The following is a 20501-nucleotide window of genomic DNA, read 5'->3' as shown; positions in this document are numbered from 1 at the left end:
GTAAAGATCCTCACATATTTACTTTCTTTTCCTTTTCTTTTCTATTTACTTTCTTTTTCTTGTAAAACATATTCACTTTGCCCTGTTAGTAGGCACTGCTATGTTACTCATTTCATAGAGCCTACCTTCTGAACTACAGAGGAATTTCAGGAGGCGGGGTCAGTACAGAAATCACTGTTTGCAGATCCTAAGAGATCCAAAATAAACAGCAGAGGAGAAGCTTGGTCTGTCCAGGAAGTTGAAAAATAACAGATCTACTGACCAGATTACCAGGTAAAAAAAACAAAAAACAAAATGAATGCAGCCATCACATTTAACCATTTCAGCCCCAGAAGAATTTGCCCCTTTAATGACCAGGCCATTTTTTGCGATACGGCACCTCTTCGCTTTAACTGACAGTTGCACAATCATGAGACACTGTACCCAAACAGAACTGATGTCCTTTTTTTCCCACAAATAGAGCTTTCTTTTGGTGGGATTTGATCACCTCTGCGTTTATTTTTTGCGCTATAAACAAAAAAAGAGCAACAATTTTGAAAAAAAAAAAAAACAATATTTTTTACTTTTTTTCCTATAATGTCTCTCATCTCCTGTCAGAACGAGGATTTGCGTGTTTACACACACAAATCCCCGTTCTGGCTCTCATACCCAAGATCGTAGGTGGCCGGCGGACATTGCGCCCGCCGGGTCACGCACATCGGGTACCCACCGCTGTGCAGCAGCGTGCGCGTGTGCCTGCCATGGCTCTTAAAGGAGCCGACATACAGGTATGGCGATTCGCGCAGGGAGCCAACCGCCGCCGTAAATGTACAAGAGTTGGTTAGGAAGTGGATTGTTATGCTGCAATACTTTACAATTTTAGTTCTGGATTTAGACATGCTAAGTCTTTCCGGTAGAAACTCTTACAAACAACATTTGTGCACCAGCAATAATAAAGTTTGGATATGGTTTTTATGGTATAACCCTGTTTTCATACCTCCTGCCATTTACAATGACCAGTTGATAAAAAGAATATTACCTTAAGGGTCAGTCTTTTTATGATGAGTGCTGGTTCTGAGCTGGTAGACATTGGTTTTCCAACAAAGTGATACAACATCAGAGTGTTTGGTGAATGCTTCTGCTGAAGCTGAATCCTGTACATAGAAAACACAGCTAGTCACTGGGAGCTTAAACTGCTGACCTGATCATTGTTCATACTGATGCTATAGAAAAAAACACAAAGCAAAAAATCACAGTGGCATTTTGTAAAAGTGCTTGCATCAGAGGAATATTTTGGATGCATTAAAAAAAAGAAGAATGCTAAGCTACAACACGTTTACATCCAGGTCAGTAATTTATAACCCTTTGCACTATATAGCAAATAAATATATAAAAATCAATAGCTACTGTCCTGTCGGAAAAAAAAACTAAATATAAAAGACATGTTCTTTAAAAAAATAATTAATAAAAGAAGGAATGTTAAAAAAGGTTAAAAAAGTGAATCATTATAACCATGGATATGCATTATAACAATAAAACAAAGTCTTCACAGACATTTATGTTACGAAAGTCTATGTTTGAGGATTACTGTCTTACTACAGCTGATTTTGTTTTAGTTTAGGATAGATCACCAAAGAGTTATAATTTCTGGCATGTTTTTATTTCTGTCTGTGAACCCATTTGGGAGATTTTCCCTCACATTCTTTTCTTGTAACTTGCATAATGAATATGGGGATGGTTGTCGTTGGGACAAGAAAGCATGGACAGCAAAAGAAACCCTGTGAATGTTCTAATGCTGTATGTTATACTTTATTGTATTTCAGAGGATATTAATATTCTGTATGTTGGCATGTGTTGTTATTAAAAAGTTGTAATTTTTATAGTAAATTGGTAGCACATTTGGTAAAGCGCAGTGCAAACTGTTGGTGCTTTATAAATCCTATATTATAATAATAATTGGTATTAATTAATTAAGGGATATAGGGTTATGGGGGGTGCTTGTATGATTTATTAACTTTGTTTATTACTAGTTGTAGTTTTAGTGTTTTTTTTTATTATTTCTGCTCTTTTTTTCTTATGTGTAGATTTGGCAAAAGGGGCTACAATTTCATTTCTTTTTATAATCTTGTATCCTAGTATGATAACACATTTCTTGAATCCGAACTGTACAAACTCTACAAAAAATGTGTATTTGTTCTTGTCCCTATTAGAGGAGTTTCCCATCATTTCCTCTCTGAACAGAAACATAGGGGGAATCTCAATAGGACTACAGACAGCAATAAAAGTCAACCCTTCTCTAATCTACCCATCGATAATTGTTTTGGATGGAATTGGACTAAACAGCAAGAAGTTTTAAAATTGGGTAATTCAGAAATACCACTGCTATATTTTCGATAATTTACTGCAACATTATCTGTTACCTACAAAAATCTTCAAACTGTATTGAGCAAAAAAACAACATACCACTTTGATAGGAGAAGAGATTTCCCTGAGCCTGGTCCCCCTGTTATAAGGAGAGGTGGAATAGGAGCTGGAGCGGCCACCAAATCATTCAAACGATCATAATACTAGCATAAAAAAAATACATAGTTATACATTGTGAGGAAAAAAAAAAGAAACATTAATTCTAAAATCAAATCAACTGGGACAGAACTGTACTTTAATTAAAAACATGAATCAGAGTAAAAATTTAAAAAAAAATCCAAAATGTAACAAATCAGTACTTCATAAATATAGAATAAAGTAGAACTGAATGAAACACTTTTAGCCCTTGTACACACGGTCGGAGTTTCCGACAACCAAATCCGTCGGATTTTGTCCGACGGATCTTGTCCGAAACTGTTGCATACACACGGTCGGACAAAGTTGTCGGAAAATCCGATCTTTCAGAACGTGATGACGTCATTTTGTTACGATGGGACTACGTTCAGGCTAGTAGCCAATAGTTTTGATGTAGGAATTTGAGCACTTTGTCAGATCGGAATTCTCTACACATGATCAGAGTATGTCCGATCGGAGCAGTTTGTCGGAAAATATTTCCAGCAAGTTGGAAAATTTGGTCCGACGGATATTCCGACGGAAACAGACCGATGCATACCACACACAGTCGGAATATCCGTCAAACCGCTCCGATCGGACACATTCCGACGGAATCTCCGACCGTGTGTACAAGGGCTTACTCATTTTGGATAGAGTATGGGAGGGTTATAACCGCTGTCAAGTTTTTTGTTGCCATCTGTGTCCCATTGAAGCGATAACCCTTTACTTAATTTCTCAAAGCTACAACAGAAAGGAGAAAAAAATCCCTCCAAAGAGGGAAATCCCTGGTAGTCACCAGAGCCAACGTACACATTAGGAAATTTTCCCTCTATTTCTGTTCTCTTGGGGTTTTCTTTTATTTTTTCTTTCATTGATCACAGTCACCAGGACAAATAGAGAGGATGGATCTCCTAACAGGGCAATGGACAGCAAAAAAAAAAAAAAAACTGACAAGTGCTCTAATCTTTATCCAATCTTATAAAACCAAAAAAAAAGAAAAAAAAATTGCCTAGATTTAAACATTAAGATATTAGACATGTGTACACGCATAGCCTACCGCTATAGTGTGAACATGCCCTTGGGCTGGACATACACTGATTGACGTTCAAAACTGTTCACACAAGTTATCTTGTACATAACGCACACGCGCTGGCATGCATCAGTGTGCAGCCTCCCCAGCATGATGGAAGTCAATTATTTAATTGGCTTCTGTTGAAGGGAGGGACATGTCAGAAAATCTTCCAGTGATCAGCAGCTGCCACCAATCAACTGTAGCCACCGAATAAAGTATTCTGACAGCAGTGGCCACCCATGGAAGAATATAATGTCCTGGTGGGGGGAGGATTCTTCCACCAACTTTTTTTGTCTGGATAAAGCAATCTGCTAGATTTTTGTATTTCAGCCCATTGGCTGAACAAAAAACAAAACAAACAAAAAAAACCATGAATGGCAAGCTTTAGAGGCTCATTATAATGAAATGGAGCAGCAACTATGCAGAATTTCACCGCCAAGCGCTCCTGCAAGTGGGAGGCAAAATTACACCACCAAATAAAAATTGGTTGCATCAAAAGAGACCTCTCATTTATTCTTCAGAGAGGTTTGGATGATTTAAACAGGCTGAGCAACCTAAACTCACTTTGTCAAACCCAAGCTCACATGTTGAATGAGATGCATGCTGAAAAGCCTCCATCTGCTCCTGCTCATCATGAACATCCCACAGGACATCTCCAAAATCATCATCTTCCTGGATTGCTGTATCATCCTTGGATTCAGGGTCCGATATCTCAGCGGCCAACAAATCCTGCAGAGAGAAGTCACATCTTCTATTTGAATTGTAAAACTACAGTCAATATGAATAGAAGGTAGAGAAAAATGCTAAACTCCCATACACTGTACAGTTGGAAATACCAAGGTAGGAGATGTGGGTTTAATTCAGAGTTTCATTTTCATTAAAGTATAGGTTTAGCCAATTTTTATTTTTATCTTTCCATGGAGCAGGTAAGGGTTAAAACTGCTAGTTTATTTGTTGTGGTATTAATTCAGTCAGGGAGATTTCCCTTCACTTCTTGTCTTGGAGACGCAACAAAAAGTTAGAAGAAATCTCCCAAAACTGAGAGGAATTCACACCTTAGACCAGTGATGGCGAACCTTGGCACCCCAGATGTTTTGGAACTACATCTCCCATGATGCTCAACTACACTTCAGAGTGCATGAGCATCATGGGAAATGTAGTTCCAAAACATCTGGGGTGCCAATGTTCGCCATCACTGCCTTAGACAGTTGTCACCAGAACATTTGTCCATTGGAAGATTTCTCTGCATCTCTTGTTTTCATGACAACTCTAAATTTTGGATTTCCCCTCATTGACAATGAGGACAAATACATGGGTGAATATTCCCAGCAAGGACACAGACCACAATAAAACTTTGCAGAGGGTCTACCCTTTAAAAAACAAAACATTTATTTTCCTTTACACACAAATTCTTTATCAAAACATCTAGATAAAATATAGAAACTAAACTATTTTTCTTTTGTTTTATGCAGCCATGAAAAATGCGGCTTCATGACTTAAAACAAATGTTATTAAGAAGGTGCAGAGCAACAAAACATTAAAATATGAAAAAAAAAACACAACAACCAACGAGCCTACATACCTGTTTTATGACCTTTTCTACTTGACAATAGGTCTTATAAAGTCCTTCATCAGGATCCCCGCTGTGGTCAATGATCTGGAACATACACACGGCATTTACAGTATAAAAACACTTTGTAGTGGAGGATTGCTCGGTGCAATACCATTTTAATTTAGAGAAAAACATTTGCCTTTACAACTGCTTTAAAGTTAAAAGGCAACTGTGGCTTTATTTTGAAATGTCCCATTGAAGTGAAGCTGCATATAGGACAATTTGTATTTTTATTTTTTAATAAAAGTGCTGCATACCCATAATGTCCCCAGCAGCATTATGGTGAGAAAGAATAGTGCAATCTTTGTAACCCTCCAGCAGCGGTCTGGACTTTCTGACTTTTGAATAGCATTGGCTCATGCAGAACAATCTTCACGTTTGTCCTGAGAGGGTGCACAATGTCTTCTAGGTCACTCATGTGGCCCTCGAGGGCTGAGAAACATTCACACATCTTCTAGGTCATGGCAAAAAAGTGACAAGACCCTGTGGACCTGGTCAGACTATGCAGAGAGGCATTGCACTGCCGTACTGAAGTGAATACATCCCTCAGTGTGGGCTCTGAGTTCTTTCCTTTAATAATGAGGTCCCTGAGCGGATTAGGGAGTGCAGCAGTTGTACATACAGTAAATGCTGGTTCGCCTCTCAATTCGTGCCTGGTTGTCGGAAAGGACACTGCTAAGTCTGGTTTATTCAGTGGAGGTTTTGCACCTTCTTACTCAGGGGCCAAGATAAAAGATATGTCTCCTGGACCAGACTAGGGTACTGGGCAAACTTCTCTAGGCGAGTGGCAGCTGCCTCCTTTGCTTCCTCTTTAGCTGGCAGTCTGCCATGATGTGTCTGTGCACTGCCAGCACCATCTTAAATGCTATGTTTAGCAAGGCCTGCTTCACTGTTTCATCTGGTCATGGTGGGGGAAGAGAGGAAAGCATGCACGAGGCAGCAGCGTAGGTCGCAAAGCAAGCAGAAAAAGTCAGTGGGAATGGGTGCCAAATAAGCAGGTTCCTTGGCAGGATAAAAGTAGGAGGGAGCACTGGAACTCCGCTAAATGCTTTATCTCAAATGTGCGGTCAGCCATGCCCCCCAATGTCTGGACCTTACTGAGCTGGCTTGTCCACTATCATCGTAGGAGTACTAATAAATAAAACTACAAATGGAAACAGCACTTAGTGCAAAAAAAATATAAACAAAATAAAAAATAAAGAACTCTTTTGCACTCTCTTCATCTGGGGTCGGAAACGTCCTAGAATTAGCTATGACATACTTACGCTACCAAAACTGAAGGGAGGTATAGGCTTGCTAGGTTGTCTACAAAGAATACTTGGCGTGTCATCTCACGTGGAAATTCTGAAATTGTCTAATTTGTGCACATATCACATCTGAATAAATAAATCTGTGCAAATATAAAAAAATATGAAAACATACAAGAGTTCAAAGATATTATTTTATTTATTATATGTTTGCACATTTTTATCATTGCACAGATATATTTATTTTCATATGTAACATGCACACCTGAGAGTTGTTTAATTTATTCTTTATTTACTTTTACACAAAGTGCTGTTTTATTTATTGGATTTATATTATACCACATTGTTTTTTCTGTATGTGACGCAATTTGGGAGATTTTTCCTTGCTTCCCGTTCTTGTGACACCTATGCTCTCTGGAGCATTAAAAAAAAAAAAAAACTTGAGAACCATCAAATATAAGGTCACATTCACATATCTGTCCATAGTGTTGAAAGCCAGTCTCAGTTCCTACCTTAACCTTGTTTGATTTATTTTGGTCTTGCTCTAATAACTGCTGCATGTGATCTAGACCACTGTTGCTGTCCTCTATTTTGTGATACACAATCCGAGGTTTTGCCTCAGTATTCTTCAAGAATGCTTCCTTACAGTCTTCCCACAATGAGCTGCAATAAAGTTTTGAAACAACATTAATTAAATTCAAATTCAGTCCATCGGGGCTTGTATACAGTATACAGGCATCTGTGAAGCAAGCTGTTTTTAATCCAGCTCAAATCAATATCTACCAATAGAGTGGCTATGGTGGTGCTGTAAAAATGCATGTTGCTGCAATTAATCATGAAACATACTATTCACCTTTGTCAACCTGCTGAGAGTTTACTTCATTTTAATAAACACTATCATTGCAATTCTGTTTAAGATGTGCCTTATGGATCTCCATTGGCCCAGAAAAGCCCATGTGCATAAAGGTAATAAATTAAATGATGAGGATGATGAATAAGTCAGCTTATTATTTTATATGCAGGCACTGACTCTGAATTATTATTAGTTAGGCCTTTTTGCACATGGGCAACATTTTCTGCCACTCTGAAAAGTGATCTGCAGTGCTTTTAAAGGAGCAGCAGGGCAGTGACCTCTACATGTTCAGGTGGTGATCCTGCCACCTCCTGAATGCAGGTTTTTTGGGGGGGGGGTTTTGTTCTCCAGCCAAAAAGTGACCACGTTGGCAGTCTGTCTTACTTAAAGTGGAACTTCACCCAAAAGGGGAAGCCAGCTGTTAAACCGCAAGGTGTCACAGCTGGCCTCCCATAGTTAAAATGCCAGCACTGGGGACCCGAAGACCAACAAAGAATCGGCCCGGGTGAGGACAGTGCCCCTCTTTAAGTATGTCTGTACTTCTTTTATGGATTTGTACAAATAAAAAAGTATTTTTTGGAAACTGCTGGTTATTTAATAATTAAACGCTATATATCAATCATAAGCTGGGAGTTCACCTAGGAGTAATGCAGGCAAGGGTGGACCTACCTGGGATTTGGCTTTTCAACATTACTGTATAATGCAAAGAGAAAAGTTATAACTTCAAAAGTAAGCAACCAACTGCAAGTCAGTTTTTAATGTTCTTAATTACACTAAACAGACAAACAAGATATGTAAATGACATGACTAATTTCATAGTATTGCTCTCTGCACCAAGTTATTTAAATAGGCAAGATTTACATATTATTGGACTATTCTATGAATCAATTACATGTGATTCAATTCTCAAGTCAATATATCAGTTTTCCTTTTAATACTTTACAGAACGGATATTAAATAGTTTCTATATGCTACTAATTCTGGGTGAGACAAGATTACACGGATACAGACTATGAAACATCCACATAATAAAGACAAACCTGGGCAAGGAGGAACAAATAAAAAATAGGACAAGAGAACTCTTTTCAATTTCCCACTTCCGTACAGCAGTGTAATGGTTCTCACATTCTTCAGGGAAATGGACAACTTGAAAGAAATAGCCCAAACTTTCACACATCCTCTGCAGCTTTGGAGAGTATTCCTACAAGTACATGTAAGATGTAACAGGTGCTCATTCTAGATCACAAGAGAGTGATGTATACAGGCGATATGTAGTTTGATTCTTACCCTTAAGAAAATGTCTACTTCAGGCTGAGTATCCTTAGAGTTGATTAGATAACATCGTACAGTGTTGCTCCACACTGCCTGAGAAAAAAGAGGGGTGACTTGTAGCAAGCTAGCTACTGCTACATCCCAATCATCTGTAAAATATGAGAACGTAAAACTGGTTAGTCTTTACGCACCAGGCCGACATTATGCCCAAAGTGTGTACAAACTCAAAAACTTTTTCTTTTTTTTTTTTTTTTTTTAGGTTTGGATAGACTGCAGAAGGATTTGGAGAAGGATTACACTGCAGAAAGATACCTGACCGTGGTTTGGTTTCAACAGGACCCCTCATTTTCCACTTCTTACAGTTTGAACACTGCTGATTGGCATTCTCAATTCCTTGGATATCTTTTTATATCCCTTTCCTGTTTTATAAAATTCAACTACCTTTTCCCTCAGATCCTTTGACAATTTTTTTGCTTTCCCCATGACTCAGAATCCAGAAACGTCAGTGCAGCACTGAATGAAAGATGCATTTAGTTGTATATTCTGGGAGGTCAGGATGACGTTTCCCCAGAAAGATCTTATAAACCATTGGAAGAACATGGTTTGGTGTATGATCTTGCAAAAGAAGGGTCTTAAAAGGATCTAAGTCCCTAGTAAAAGAGTCAGTTAGATAAAAAAAGGAAATGAATGACAAGAGTTGCCAATATTCCAGCCAATGCGTTAATAAGAGCTGCTGTATAAAAATCTAATTTGATATGGGTGGCAGAGTCCCCTGACAAAGAATTTGACTCAGTCTTCGATGCAACTCTTTATTCCAAGCTAAAAAACATGTCCGGGTCGCCGCAGGTGGAAATTGTGGATTGCCAAACAGAGGCCTACTCGGGCCTACTTGTGAGAAGAGCCCCATTCAGGATAACAATTTATCCCAAATTTTCAATAGATGAGATGTAAGAAATGATATAGATGTGGGTGGACCATGGAAAGATGGGTCTATCCAAGGGAGAGCCTTAAGATCATAAGGAGTAATTGATTGCTCTATCAGTTCACTAGCCTTTTTAGGACCACCACAGTATGGTAAAGTATAAATTCGGTGACCCTACACCTCCTCTCATTTTAGGTAGGGATAGAATTCTTCTATGTAGTAGGGCTACTATGTCCCCAAATTAACCTTGTAAAGGCAGATTCTAAGATAGTAAAAAAAGATTGGGGGACCTCAATAAGTATAGTCTGGAAAAGAAAAAGAAAACAAACACAGTTTTATGTCCATTTTCAATATATTAATCCTCCCAAACCACGAATATAAAGCCTTATACTTTTCAAGATCTTGCCATGTATGTTGCATAAGGGGAAGATAGTTCTCCAAATATAAATGGGCGAGATCATAAGGGATTCTAATACTAAATATTTAAGTAAGGATGAGCAGAGTTTAAACAGAAAATGATTATTAAGGGCCTGAAATTGATGTGGTGAGAGGGACAGGTTAAGAATTTCTGAATTAGATAATTTAACCTTAAAATTACTCAAAAGCTCCAAAACGCTGAAATTCATGTAGGATAGAGGGCATGGAAACATGTGGATTGCTAACATAAACTAACAAATCGTCAGCAAATAAAGCAAGTTTCAACTCCTGTTGGTCTATCTAAATACCAATAATAGAAGAATTTTGTCTAAGGGCTATTGCCAGATGTTCCATTACTAAAACATACAATAGGACGACATACAACATCCCTGGTGAGCGCCGCTTGGAATAGAGAAGATGGCAGTTAATGATGCATTAATCTTTATTCTTGCATTATGTTTACAGTAAAATGCTAGGATGTTGTGCAATAGAACTGGACCCAGCCCTAACTGCGCCAAATGCATGTTCAAGAAAAGGCCCACCAACATGATCAAAAGCCCTTTGCGTCAATAGAGAAGGCATGCTGGTATTTTTGCTGTTTGGGCTTGTCTCATAAAAAGATTTATGCGTATTATCACGCACTTCTCTCCACTGAACAATATCAAACTGGTCTGTATGTATCAAAGTTGGAAGGAGGGATTGAAGACACGTCGCAATTAATTTTGCATATATTTTTACATCCACTTCAATTAAATATATAGGACGGTAACTGGAACAAAATTGTTGGGTCCTTATTTTGGAAGCTAGGCGATATGTGCTTCCAGTGTCTGAGGCCAAAATTTATTGGAAGCAGATATACAATTAAATACTCAAAGCATAAATGGAGATACAGTGGGGATGGAAATTATTCAGACCCTCTTAAATTTTTCACTGTTTGTTATATTGCAGCCATTTGCTAAAATCATTTAAAGTTCATTTTTTTCCTCATTAATGTACACACAGCACCCCATATTGGCAGAAAAACACAGAAACGTTGACATTTTTACAGATTTATTAAAAAAGAAAAACTGAAATATCACATGGTCCTAAGTTTTCAGACCCTTTGCTTAGTATTTAGTAGAAGCACCCTTTTGATCTAATACAGCCATGAGTAGTTTTGGAAAAGATGCAACAAGTTTTTCACACCTGGATTTGGGGATCCTCTGCCATTCCTCCTTGCAGATCCTCTCCAGTTCTGGCAGGGTGGATGGTAAACGTTGCTGGACAGACATTTTTAGGTCTCTCCAGAGATACTCAATTGGGTTTAAGTCAGGGCTCTGGCTGGGCCATTCAAGAACAGTCACGGAGTTGTTGTGAAGCCAATCCTTCATTATTTTAGCTGTGTGCTTAGGGTCATTGTCTTGTTGGAAGGTAAACCTTCGGCCCAGTCTGAGGTCCTGAGCACTCTGGAGAAGGTTTTTGTCCAGGATATCCCTGTACTTGGCCGCATTCATCTTTCCCTCGATTGCAACCAGTCATCCTGTCTAGTGATGGCCGAACGGTTCGCCCGGCGGTCGTTTCGCGGCGAATTTCCGACTTTCGCCGTCCGCGGGTTCGAACGCCTTTTTCCGTCGTTCGCCCCGGCGGACTTACGTGTTTAATGTATACAAGAACTTTAACCTTTCGTGACACGTTTATCATGTGTTACAGGACAACCAATTGAGACATGACAGCTCATGGACACTTGGACATTCCCCCTAACCTATAAATACACCCGATCCGGTGGCCATTTTACATTCTTTCTTCTGTCACTGTAGGGAAAGGATCCTGTGTGGAGTAGGGACAGAGAAAACGCTAGCTATTTGGTACACAAAAGTTCTTTTCAGGACTGGTATAGGTGTTAGGTCAGCAGCCTGAGTTTCTTTTGTCAGTTTAGATAAAGGGACAGAGCGCTGTATGCTGCTATTTTAGGGACAGCTCAGCCAGATTAGTCTTTCTTCATCATCATCATCATCATCATCATTAGCTGTTACTATCAGGTCCACAAAAGAGCTGTTCCAGCTAATCGTTCCAGCCTACTCTTTTTTGCCAATTTGTATAGGGACAGGCAGGAAGCAGTGTGTCAGGCAGTGAGGATAATTTTAAAGACTTGCTGTTACTATTAGTTCCACAAAGGTTCTTTTCAGGACTGGTATCAGTGGTACGGTAATAGGCTTGTACACGTATAATATTCTTTCTTCCAAATATAGAAAGAATATTATACTTGACTGCTGCCCTTCTGCTGCAGTCTGCTAATCATTCACAACTCACTTGTTCCACAAAGCTCTTTATCAGGACTGGTAACTTGGTCTGTCTAGGGTGCTACGGTACATAGGCTTGGGTGCGGTACAGTCTGCTGTTCTGTAAGGACCGCTATCGGTCCACAATACATAGGGTTGCCGTGCACTACTGCTGACCGCTGCCCTATACTGCAGCAGTCCTTCATTGGTATAGGGACTGACGTACAGTCTGCTAATCACTAACACACAACCTGCTTGGTCCACAAAAGTTCTTATAAGGACTGGTAACTTGGTATAGGGTGCTACGGTACATAGGCCTGAGTGCGTTACAGTCTGCTGTTCTGTAAGGACCGCTATCGGTCCACAATACATAGGGTTGCCGTGCACTACTGCTGACCGCTGCCCTATACTGCAGCAGTCCTTCATTGGTATAGGGACTGACGTACAGTCTGCTAATCACTAACACACAACCTGCTTGGTCCACAAAAGTTCTTATAAGGACTGGTAACTTGGTATAGGGTGCTACGGTACATAGGCCTGAGTGCGTTACAGTCTGCTGTTCTGTAAGGACCGCTATCGGTCCACAATACATAGGGTTGCCGTGCACTACTGCTGACCGCTGCCCTATACTGCAGCAGTCCTTCATTGGTATAGGGACTGACGTACAGTCTGCTAATCACTAACACACAACCTGCTTGGTCCACAAAAGTTCTTATAAGGACTGGTAACTTGGTATAGGGTGCTACGGTACATAGGCCTGAGTGCGTTACAGTCTGCTGTTCTGTAAGGACCGCTATCGGTCCACAATACATAGGGTTGCCGTGCACTACTGCTGACCGCTGCCCTATACTGCAGCAGTCCTTCAGCGGTATAGGGACTGACGCACAGTCTGCTAAACACTAACACACAACCTGCTTGGTCCACAAAAGTTTTTATAAGGACTGGTAACTTGGTATAGGGTGCTACGGTACATAGGCCTGAGTGCAGTACAGTCTGCTGTTCTGTAAGGACCGCTATCGGTCCACAATACATAGGGTTGCCGTGCACTACTGCTGACCGCTGCCCTATACTGCAGCAGTCCTTCATTGGTATAGGGACTGACGTACAGTCTGCTAATCACTAACACACAACCTGCTTGGTCCACAAAAGTTCTTATAAGGACTGGTAACTTGGTATAGGGTGCTACGGTACATAGGCCTGAGTGCGTTACAGTCTGCTGTTCTGTAAGGACCGCTATCGGTCCACAATACATAGGGTTGCCGTGCACTACTGCTGACCGCTGCCCTATACTGCAGCAGTCCTTCATTGGTATAGGGACTGACGTACAGTCTGCTAATCACTAACACACAACCTGCTTGGTCCACAAAAGTTCTTATAAGGACTGGTAACTTGGTATAGGGTGCTACGGTACATAGGCCTGAGTGCGTTACAGTCTGCTGTTCTGTAAGGACCGCTATCGGTCCACAATACATAGGGTTGCCGTGCACTACTGCTGACCGCTGCCCTATACTGCAGCAGTCCTTCATTGGTATAGGGACTGACGTACAGTCTGCTAATCACTAACACACAACCTGCTTGTTCCACAAAAGTTCTTATAAGGACTGGTAACTTGGTATAGGGTGCTACGGTACATAGGCCTGAGTGCAGTACAGTCTGCTGTTCTGTAAGGACCGCTATCGGTCCACAATACATAGGGTTGCCGTGCACTACTGCTGACCGCTGCCCTATACTGCAGCAGTCCTTCATTGGTATAGGGACTGACGTACAGTCTGCTAATCACTAACACACAACCTGCTTGGTCCACAAAAGTTCTTATAAGGACTGGTAACTTGGTATAGGGTGCTACGGTACATAGGCCTGAGTGCGTTACAGTCTGCTGTTCTGTAAGGACCGCTATCGGTCCACAATACATAGGGTTGCCGTGCACTACTGCTGACCGCTGCCCTATACTGCAGCAGTCCTTCATTGGTATAGGGACTGACGTACAGTCTGCTAATCACTAACACACAACCTGCTTGGTCCACAAAAGTTCTTATAAGGACTGGTAACTTGGTATAGGGTGCTACGGTACATAGGCCTGAGTGCGTTACAGTCTGCTGTTCTGTAAGGACCGCTATCGGTCCACAATACATAGGGTTGCCGTGCACTACTGCTGACCGCTGCCCTATACTGCAGCAGTCCTTCATTGGTATAGGGACTGACGTACAGTCTGCTAATCACTAACACACAACCTGCTTGGTCCACAAAAGTTCTTATAAGGACTGGTAACTTGGTATAGGGTGCTACGGTACATAGGCCTGAGTGCGTTACAGTCTGCTGTTCTGTAAGGACCGCTATCGGTCCACAATACATAGGGTTGCCGTGCACTACTGCTGACCGCTGCCCTATACTGCAGCAGTCCTTCAGCGGTATAGGGACTGACGCACAGTCTGCTAAACACTAACACACAACCTGCTTGGTCCACAAAAGTTTTTATAAGGACTGGTAACTTGGTATAGGGTGCTACGGTACATAGGCCTGAGTGCAGTACAGTCTGCTGTTCTGTAAGGACCGCTATCGGTCCACAATACATAGGGTTGCCGTGCACTACTGCTGACCGCTGCCCTATACTGCAGCAGTCCTTCATTGGTATAGGGACTGACGTACAGTCTGCTAATCACTAACACACAACCTGCTTGGTCCACAAAAGTTCTTATAAGGACTGGTAACTTGGTATAGGGTGCTACGGTACATAGGCCTGAGTGCGTTACAGTCTGCTGTTCTGTAAGGACCGCTATCGGTCCACAATACATAGGGTTGCCGTGCACTACTGCTGACCGCTGCCCTATACTGCAGCAGTCCTTCATTGGTATAGGGACTGACGTACAGTCTGCTAATCACTAACACACAACCTGCTTGGTCCACAAAAGTTCTTATAAGGACTGGTAACTTGGTATAGGGTGCTACGGTACATAGGCCTGAGTGCGTTACAGTCTGCTGTTCTGTAAGGACCGCTATCGGTCCACAATACATAGGGTTGCCGTGCACTACTGCTGACCGCTGCCCTATACTGCAGCAGTCCTTCATTGGTATAGGGACTGACGTACAGTCTGCTAATCACTAACACACAACCTGCTTGGTCCACAAAAGTTCTTATAAGGACTGGTAACTTGGTATAGGGTGCTACGGTACATAGGCCTGAGTGCGTTACAGTCTGCTGTTCTGTAAGGACCGCTATCGGTCCACAATACATAGGGTTGCCGTGCACTACTGCTGACCGCTGCCCTATACTGCAGCAGTCCTTCAGCGGTATAGGGACTGACGCACAGTCTGCTAAACACTAACACACAACCTGCTTGGTCCACAAAAGTTTTTATAAGGACTGGTAACTTGGTATAGGGTGCTACGGTACATAGGCCTGAGTGCAGTACAGTCTGCTGTTCTGTAAGGACCGCTATCGGTCCACAATACATAGGGTTGCCGTGCACTACTGCTGACCGCTGCCCTATACTGCAGCAGTCCTTCATTGGTATAGGGACTGACGTACAGTCTGCTAATCACTAACACACAACCTGCTTGGTCCACAAAAGTTCTTATAAGGACTGGTAACTTGGTATAGGGTGCTACGGTACATAGGCCTGAGTGCGTTACAGTCTGCTGTTCTGTAAGGACCGCTATCGGTCCACAATACATAGGGTTGCCGTGCACTACTGCTGACCGCTGCCCTATACTGCAGCAGTCCTTCATTGGTATAGGGACTGACGTACAGTCTGCTAATCACTAACACACAACCTGCTTGGTCCACAAAAGTTCTTATAAGGACTGGTAACTTGGTATAGGGTGCTACGGTACATAGGCCTGAGTGCGTTACAGTCTGCTGTTCTGTAAGGACCGCTATCGGTCCACAATACATAGGGTTGCCGTGCACTACTGCTGACCGCTGCCCTATACTGCAGCAGTCCTTCATTGGTATAGGGACTGACGTACAGTCTGCTAATCACTAACACACAACCTGCTTGTTCCACAAAAGTTCTTATAAGGACTGGTAACTTGGTATAGGGTGCTACGGTACATAGGCCTGAGTGCGTTACAGTCTGCTGTTCTGTAAGGACCGCTATCGGTCCACAATACATAGGGTTGCCGTGCACTACTGCTGACCGCTGCCCTATACTGCAGCAGTCCTTCATTGGTATAGGGACTGACGTACAGTCTGCTAATCACTAACACACAACCTGCTTGTTCCACAAAAGTTCTTATAAGGACTGGTAACTTGGTATAGGGTGCTACGGTACATAGGCTTGAGTGCGGTACAGTCTGCTGTTCTGTAAGGACCGCTATCGGTCCACAATAGATAGGGTTGACGTGCACCACTGCTGACCGCTGCCCTATACTGCAGCAGTCCTTCAGCGGTATAGGGACTGACGTACAGTCTGCTAAACACTAATACACAACCTGCTTGGTCCACAAAAGTTCTTATAAGGACTGGTAACTTGGTATAGGGTGCTACGGTACATAGGCTTGAGTGCGGTACAGTCTGCTGTTCTGTAAGGACCGCTATAGGTCCACAATAGATAGGGTTGACGTGCACCACTGCTGACCGCTGCCCTATACTGCAGCAGTCCTTCAGCGGTATAGGGACTGACGTACAGTCTGCTAAACACTAATACACAACCTGCTTGGTCCACAAAAGTTCTTATAAGGACTGGTAACTTGGTATAGGGTGCTACGGTACATAGGCTTGAGTGCGGTACAGTCTGCTGTTCTGTAAGGACCGCTATAGGTCCACAATAGATAGGGTTGACGTGCACCACTGCTGACCGCTCACCTATACTGCAGCAGTCCTTCAGCGGTATAGGGACTAAGAGTTTTGTCACAGGGTCATTTAAAAAATGACATGCAGAGGAAGAGGCAGGCCCTTCCGCAGGGGTGGTAGGGGTAGGGCAGGAGCAACAGGCTTGAGCCAAAGTGGGAAGTTGCAGAAGGTGCGTTCAATTACTTTAAAGGATGCACCAGACTTGGTTGAGTGGCTCGCTCAGCCTTACTCTTCTGCACCCTCCTCATCCTCTCGATCTGCACCCTCTTCTTCACTCTCTGCTATGTGCACCCCCAAAGACACTACCACCAACAACACGACCACCACCACCACCACCACATACCTTCCGCTTGAGTCACTGGAATTATTTTCCGATCCATATCAAGAGGACATTTCTGATGCGCAGCCACTCTTGGTATTGGATCAGGAAGAGGAGGTAGCAACAAGCGCTACTCAGCAGTCTGACGCCAGTACCCAGATCAGCCCAAGGAGGAGGTTGGTCCCCGGTGTTGCTGCCTACTCTACTTATAGCGGTGGGGAAGGTGACGTTGATGATGACGTGTCTAGTGATGTCACGTGGGTGCCCACAAGAGAGGAAGAGGAGGGGAGTTCAGAGGGAGATATGGACCAGCAGATAGGGAGGAGAAGCAGCAATGACTTACATTGCACAGCAGGGACAAAGCAGACTGCAAATGTATCAGGAGCGAGTCATCGACCATGTACGGTCACATCTGGCGCTCCCAGGACACCGGCACATGGCTCCGCAGTGTGGGCTTTTTTTAACGTGTCCGCTGCTGACAATAGCGTTGCCATCTGCAATCTTTGCAGTCAACGCGTTAGTCGCGGTAAGCCCAATACTCACCTAGGGACGACCGCCTTAAGAAGGCACATGAGCAGCCATCACCGAGCCCAGTGGGAGCAACGGAACACACAAAGCCACACTGCAGGCTCTCACCGTCCAGCCTCGTCTTCTACTTCTCCTTCTCCTCTCTCCTCACAATTGTCCTCCACTCCACCTTCCATCACGCCAAGCTCACATTTTTCTGCAAAAAGGCAGGCTTCCGTGGGCCTAATGTTTGAGCGTAAAAAAATGATGATGCCGGATAACCCTCTTGCCCAACGGTTGGCGGCTGGCTTGTCAGAACTCATAGCCCGCCAACTACTGCCATATAAACTGGTGGACTCGGAGGCCTTTCGCAAATTTGTGGCCATTGGAACACCACAATGGAAGGTCCCAGGAAGGAAGTATTTCTCAGAGAAGGGCATCCCAGAGCTATATGGCCATGTTCAGCGGCAAGTGAATGTATCTCTGGCACACAGTGTCGGTGCCAAGATACATCTGACCACAGACACGTGGTCTAGCAAACACGGGCAGGGAAGGTATATCAGTTTTACTGCCCACTGGGTGAACCTTCTGACGGCCGTCAAGCATGTAACCCGTGGCACCCGTGTAGATTTGGTTTTACCGCCACGGATTGCATGCAGGCCTGACTCTTCTTCTCCTCCTCCTACTCCATCCTCCTCCCTCTCCTCCTCAGCTGCCTCCTCCTTTTCCGCTGCTAGCGTCTCTTCCACTGCACCGCCCAAGCTCCCCAGAACCTATTCCACATGCCAGGTGAGACGTTGCCATGCCGTGCTGCGTCTGTTGTGCCTGGAAGCAAAGAGCCACACTGGCCCGGCACTCCTTTCAGCTTTGCGTTCACAGGCAGATGAGTGGCTAACACCGCTCAATTTGACAGTTGGTAAAGTGGTGTGTGACAACGGTGCCAATCTGCTTAGCGCATTGAAACAGGGCAAAATCACGCACGTGCCGTGCATGGCACACGTCTTAAACTTGGTCGTGCAGCGATTCCTTGTCAAATACCCTGGGGTCCAGGACATCTTGCGGCAGGCAAGGAAAATCTCGGCCCATTTCAGAAGATCTTACACGGCCATGGCTCGCCTTGCTGACATTCAGCGGCGACACCATCTGCCGGTCAGACGTCTTATTTGCGATTGCCCGACGCGATGGAACTCAACCTTCTATATGCTTGATAGGCTGCTCCAGCAGAAACGTGCAGTTAACGTCTACCTGTATGAACTCTGCGAAAGAAACGGTTCTGGGGAGCTGGGTTTTTTTTCACCGCGCCAGTGGCTGCTCATGCGCGACACATGCAGACTTCTGCGGCCATTTGAGGAGATCACCAAACTGGTCAGTCGCAGCCATGGCGCCATCAGTGACATGGTACCTTATGCCTTCTTTCTGGAGCGTGCATTGCGTCGTGTCATTGATCAGGCTGTGGAGGAGCAGGAGCGGGAAGATGAGGAAGTCGCAATGCTGGATGAATTCCCAGGGGGGGCTACTCTATCTGAGACAAGTCAACAACAGGAGTCTGATGAGGAGTCAGAGGAGGATGGTGCCGGGGCGGATGAGCAGGAGCAAGAAGAGCATGCTTTAAACCTTTCTGGGATCCCTGTTGTGCGAGGATGGGGAGAGGAGAATGAAGAGGACGACATTATCCTGGATGATGAGCAGGAGCCAGGCCACCACACCGCTTCCACTTTAGTGCAAATGGGGGCCTTCATGCTCCAGTGTTTTAATAGGGACCCCCGTATAAAAAGCATGAGGGTCAAGGACCAGTACTGGGTGGCAACGTACTTAGACCCCCGGTACAAACACAAAATGGCGGAAATGTTACCGCCGTCGCAGAGGGCTGTCAGAATGCAGCACTTCCAGGCCTTGCTTCGAGAAATGCTGCATTCTGCTTTTGCGTGCGCTGGCAGAGGAGCAATTCCCACTCCCAGAGAAGGATTTGCGGGTACCAATCCAACAGCGCCTGCAAGAAGAGGCCGGTTTGAAGATGTGTTGGTGACTTCGGATATGAGGTCATTCTTTCAGCCGACCCATCGACAGGTGTCATCCGGATCCAGCATCAGGGAACGCCTAGACCGTCAGGTGTCCGACTACATTGGGTTAACGGCCGATGTGGACGCTCTGAGGAGTGATGAACCCCTAGACTACTGGGTGGGCAGGCTTGACCTCTGGCCAGAGCTTGCCCAATTTGCAATCGAACTGTTGGCTTGCCCCTCATCCAGTGTCCTGTCCGAAAGGACGTTCAGCGCAGCAGGGGGGATTGTGACCGATAAGCGTACTCGCCTAGCTCACCACAGTGTTAACTACCTCACATTTCTAAAAATGAATGAGGCATGGATCTCGGAGGAATTCAACACATGTGATCAGTAGACCATGTATATGTCTATAAACAATTTTTGGAATCAAGCACACAGACCTTCTTAATTCATTTGGCTCACTTCCCTGACCCAAAAAAGCACACCGTACTATATGCCCCTACCCTCCTCTTTGAAGAGGTTGAGCGGTGTCATATTTCTACTGGGGCTGCTTATTATGAGGGGTTCCCACCATCCCTGTGCTGTGCTGACTTCCTCCTGGGTGTTCTTATTATGAGGGGCTCCCACCATCCCTGTGCTGTGCTGACTTCCTCCTGGGGGTTCTTATTATGAGGGGATCACACCATCCCTGTGCTGTGCTGACTTCCTCC

General features: G+C 43.7%; 1 protein-coding gene across 1 annotated transcript in view; it reads right to left on the bottom strand.

Annotated features, from left to right (window-relative positions):
• Positions 1 to 20501, bottom strand: part of NPHP3 (nephrocystin 3) — a 133390-nt gene that overhangs the window by 73856 nt on the left and 39033 nt on the right. Inside the window, exons 6-12 of the mRNA XM_077491526.1 lie at positions 8589 to 8722; positions 8342 to 8502; positions 6961 to 7111; positions 5172 to 5246; positions 4154 to 4318; positions 2443 to 2546; positions 1019 to 1133 (exon numbers count right to left, since the gene is read on the bottom strand). Of these exons, the coding sequence (XP_077347652.1) occupies positions 1019 to 1133; positions 2443 to 2546; positions 4154 to 4318; positions 5172 to 5246; positions 6961 to 7111; positions 8342 to 8502; positions 8589 to 8722 (905 nt within the window). The remainder of the gene's footprint in view (positions 1 to 1018; positions 1134 to 2442; positions 2547 to 4153; positions 4319 to 5171; positions 5247 to 6960; positions 7112 to 8341; positions 8503 to 8588; positions 8723 to 20501) is intronic.

The sequence above is a fragment of the Lithobates pipiens genome, unplaced genomic scaffold, assembly GCF_037356315.1.
Source record: "Lithobates pipiens isolate NorthernLeopardFrog02 unplaced genomic scaffold, aLitPip1_a1.2 Scaffold_19, whole genome shotgun sequence".
Classification (NCBI taxonomy): domain Eukaryota; kingdom Metazoa; phylum Chordata; class Amphibia; order Anura; family Ranidae; genus Lithobates; species Lithobates pipiens.
Note: the sequence above shows the minus strand (reverse complement) of the source record. Positions and strands in the feature narration are given on the sequence as shown.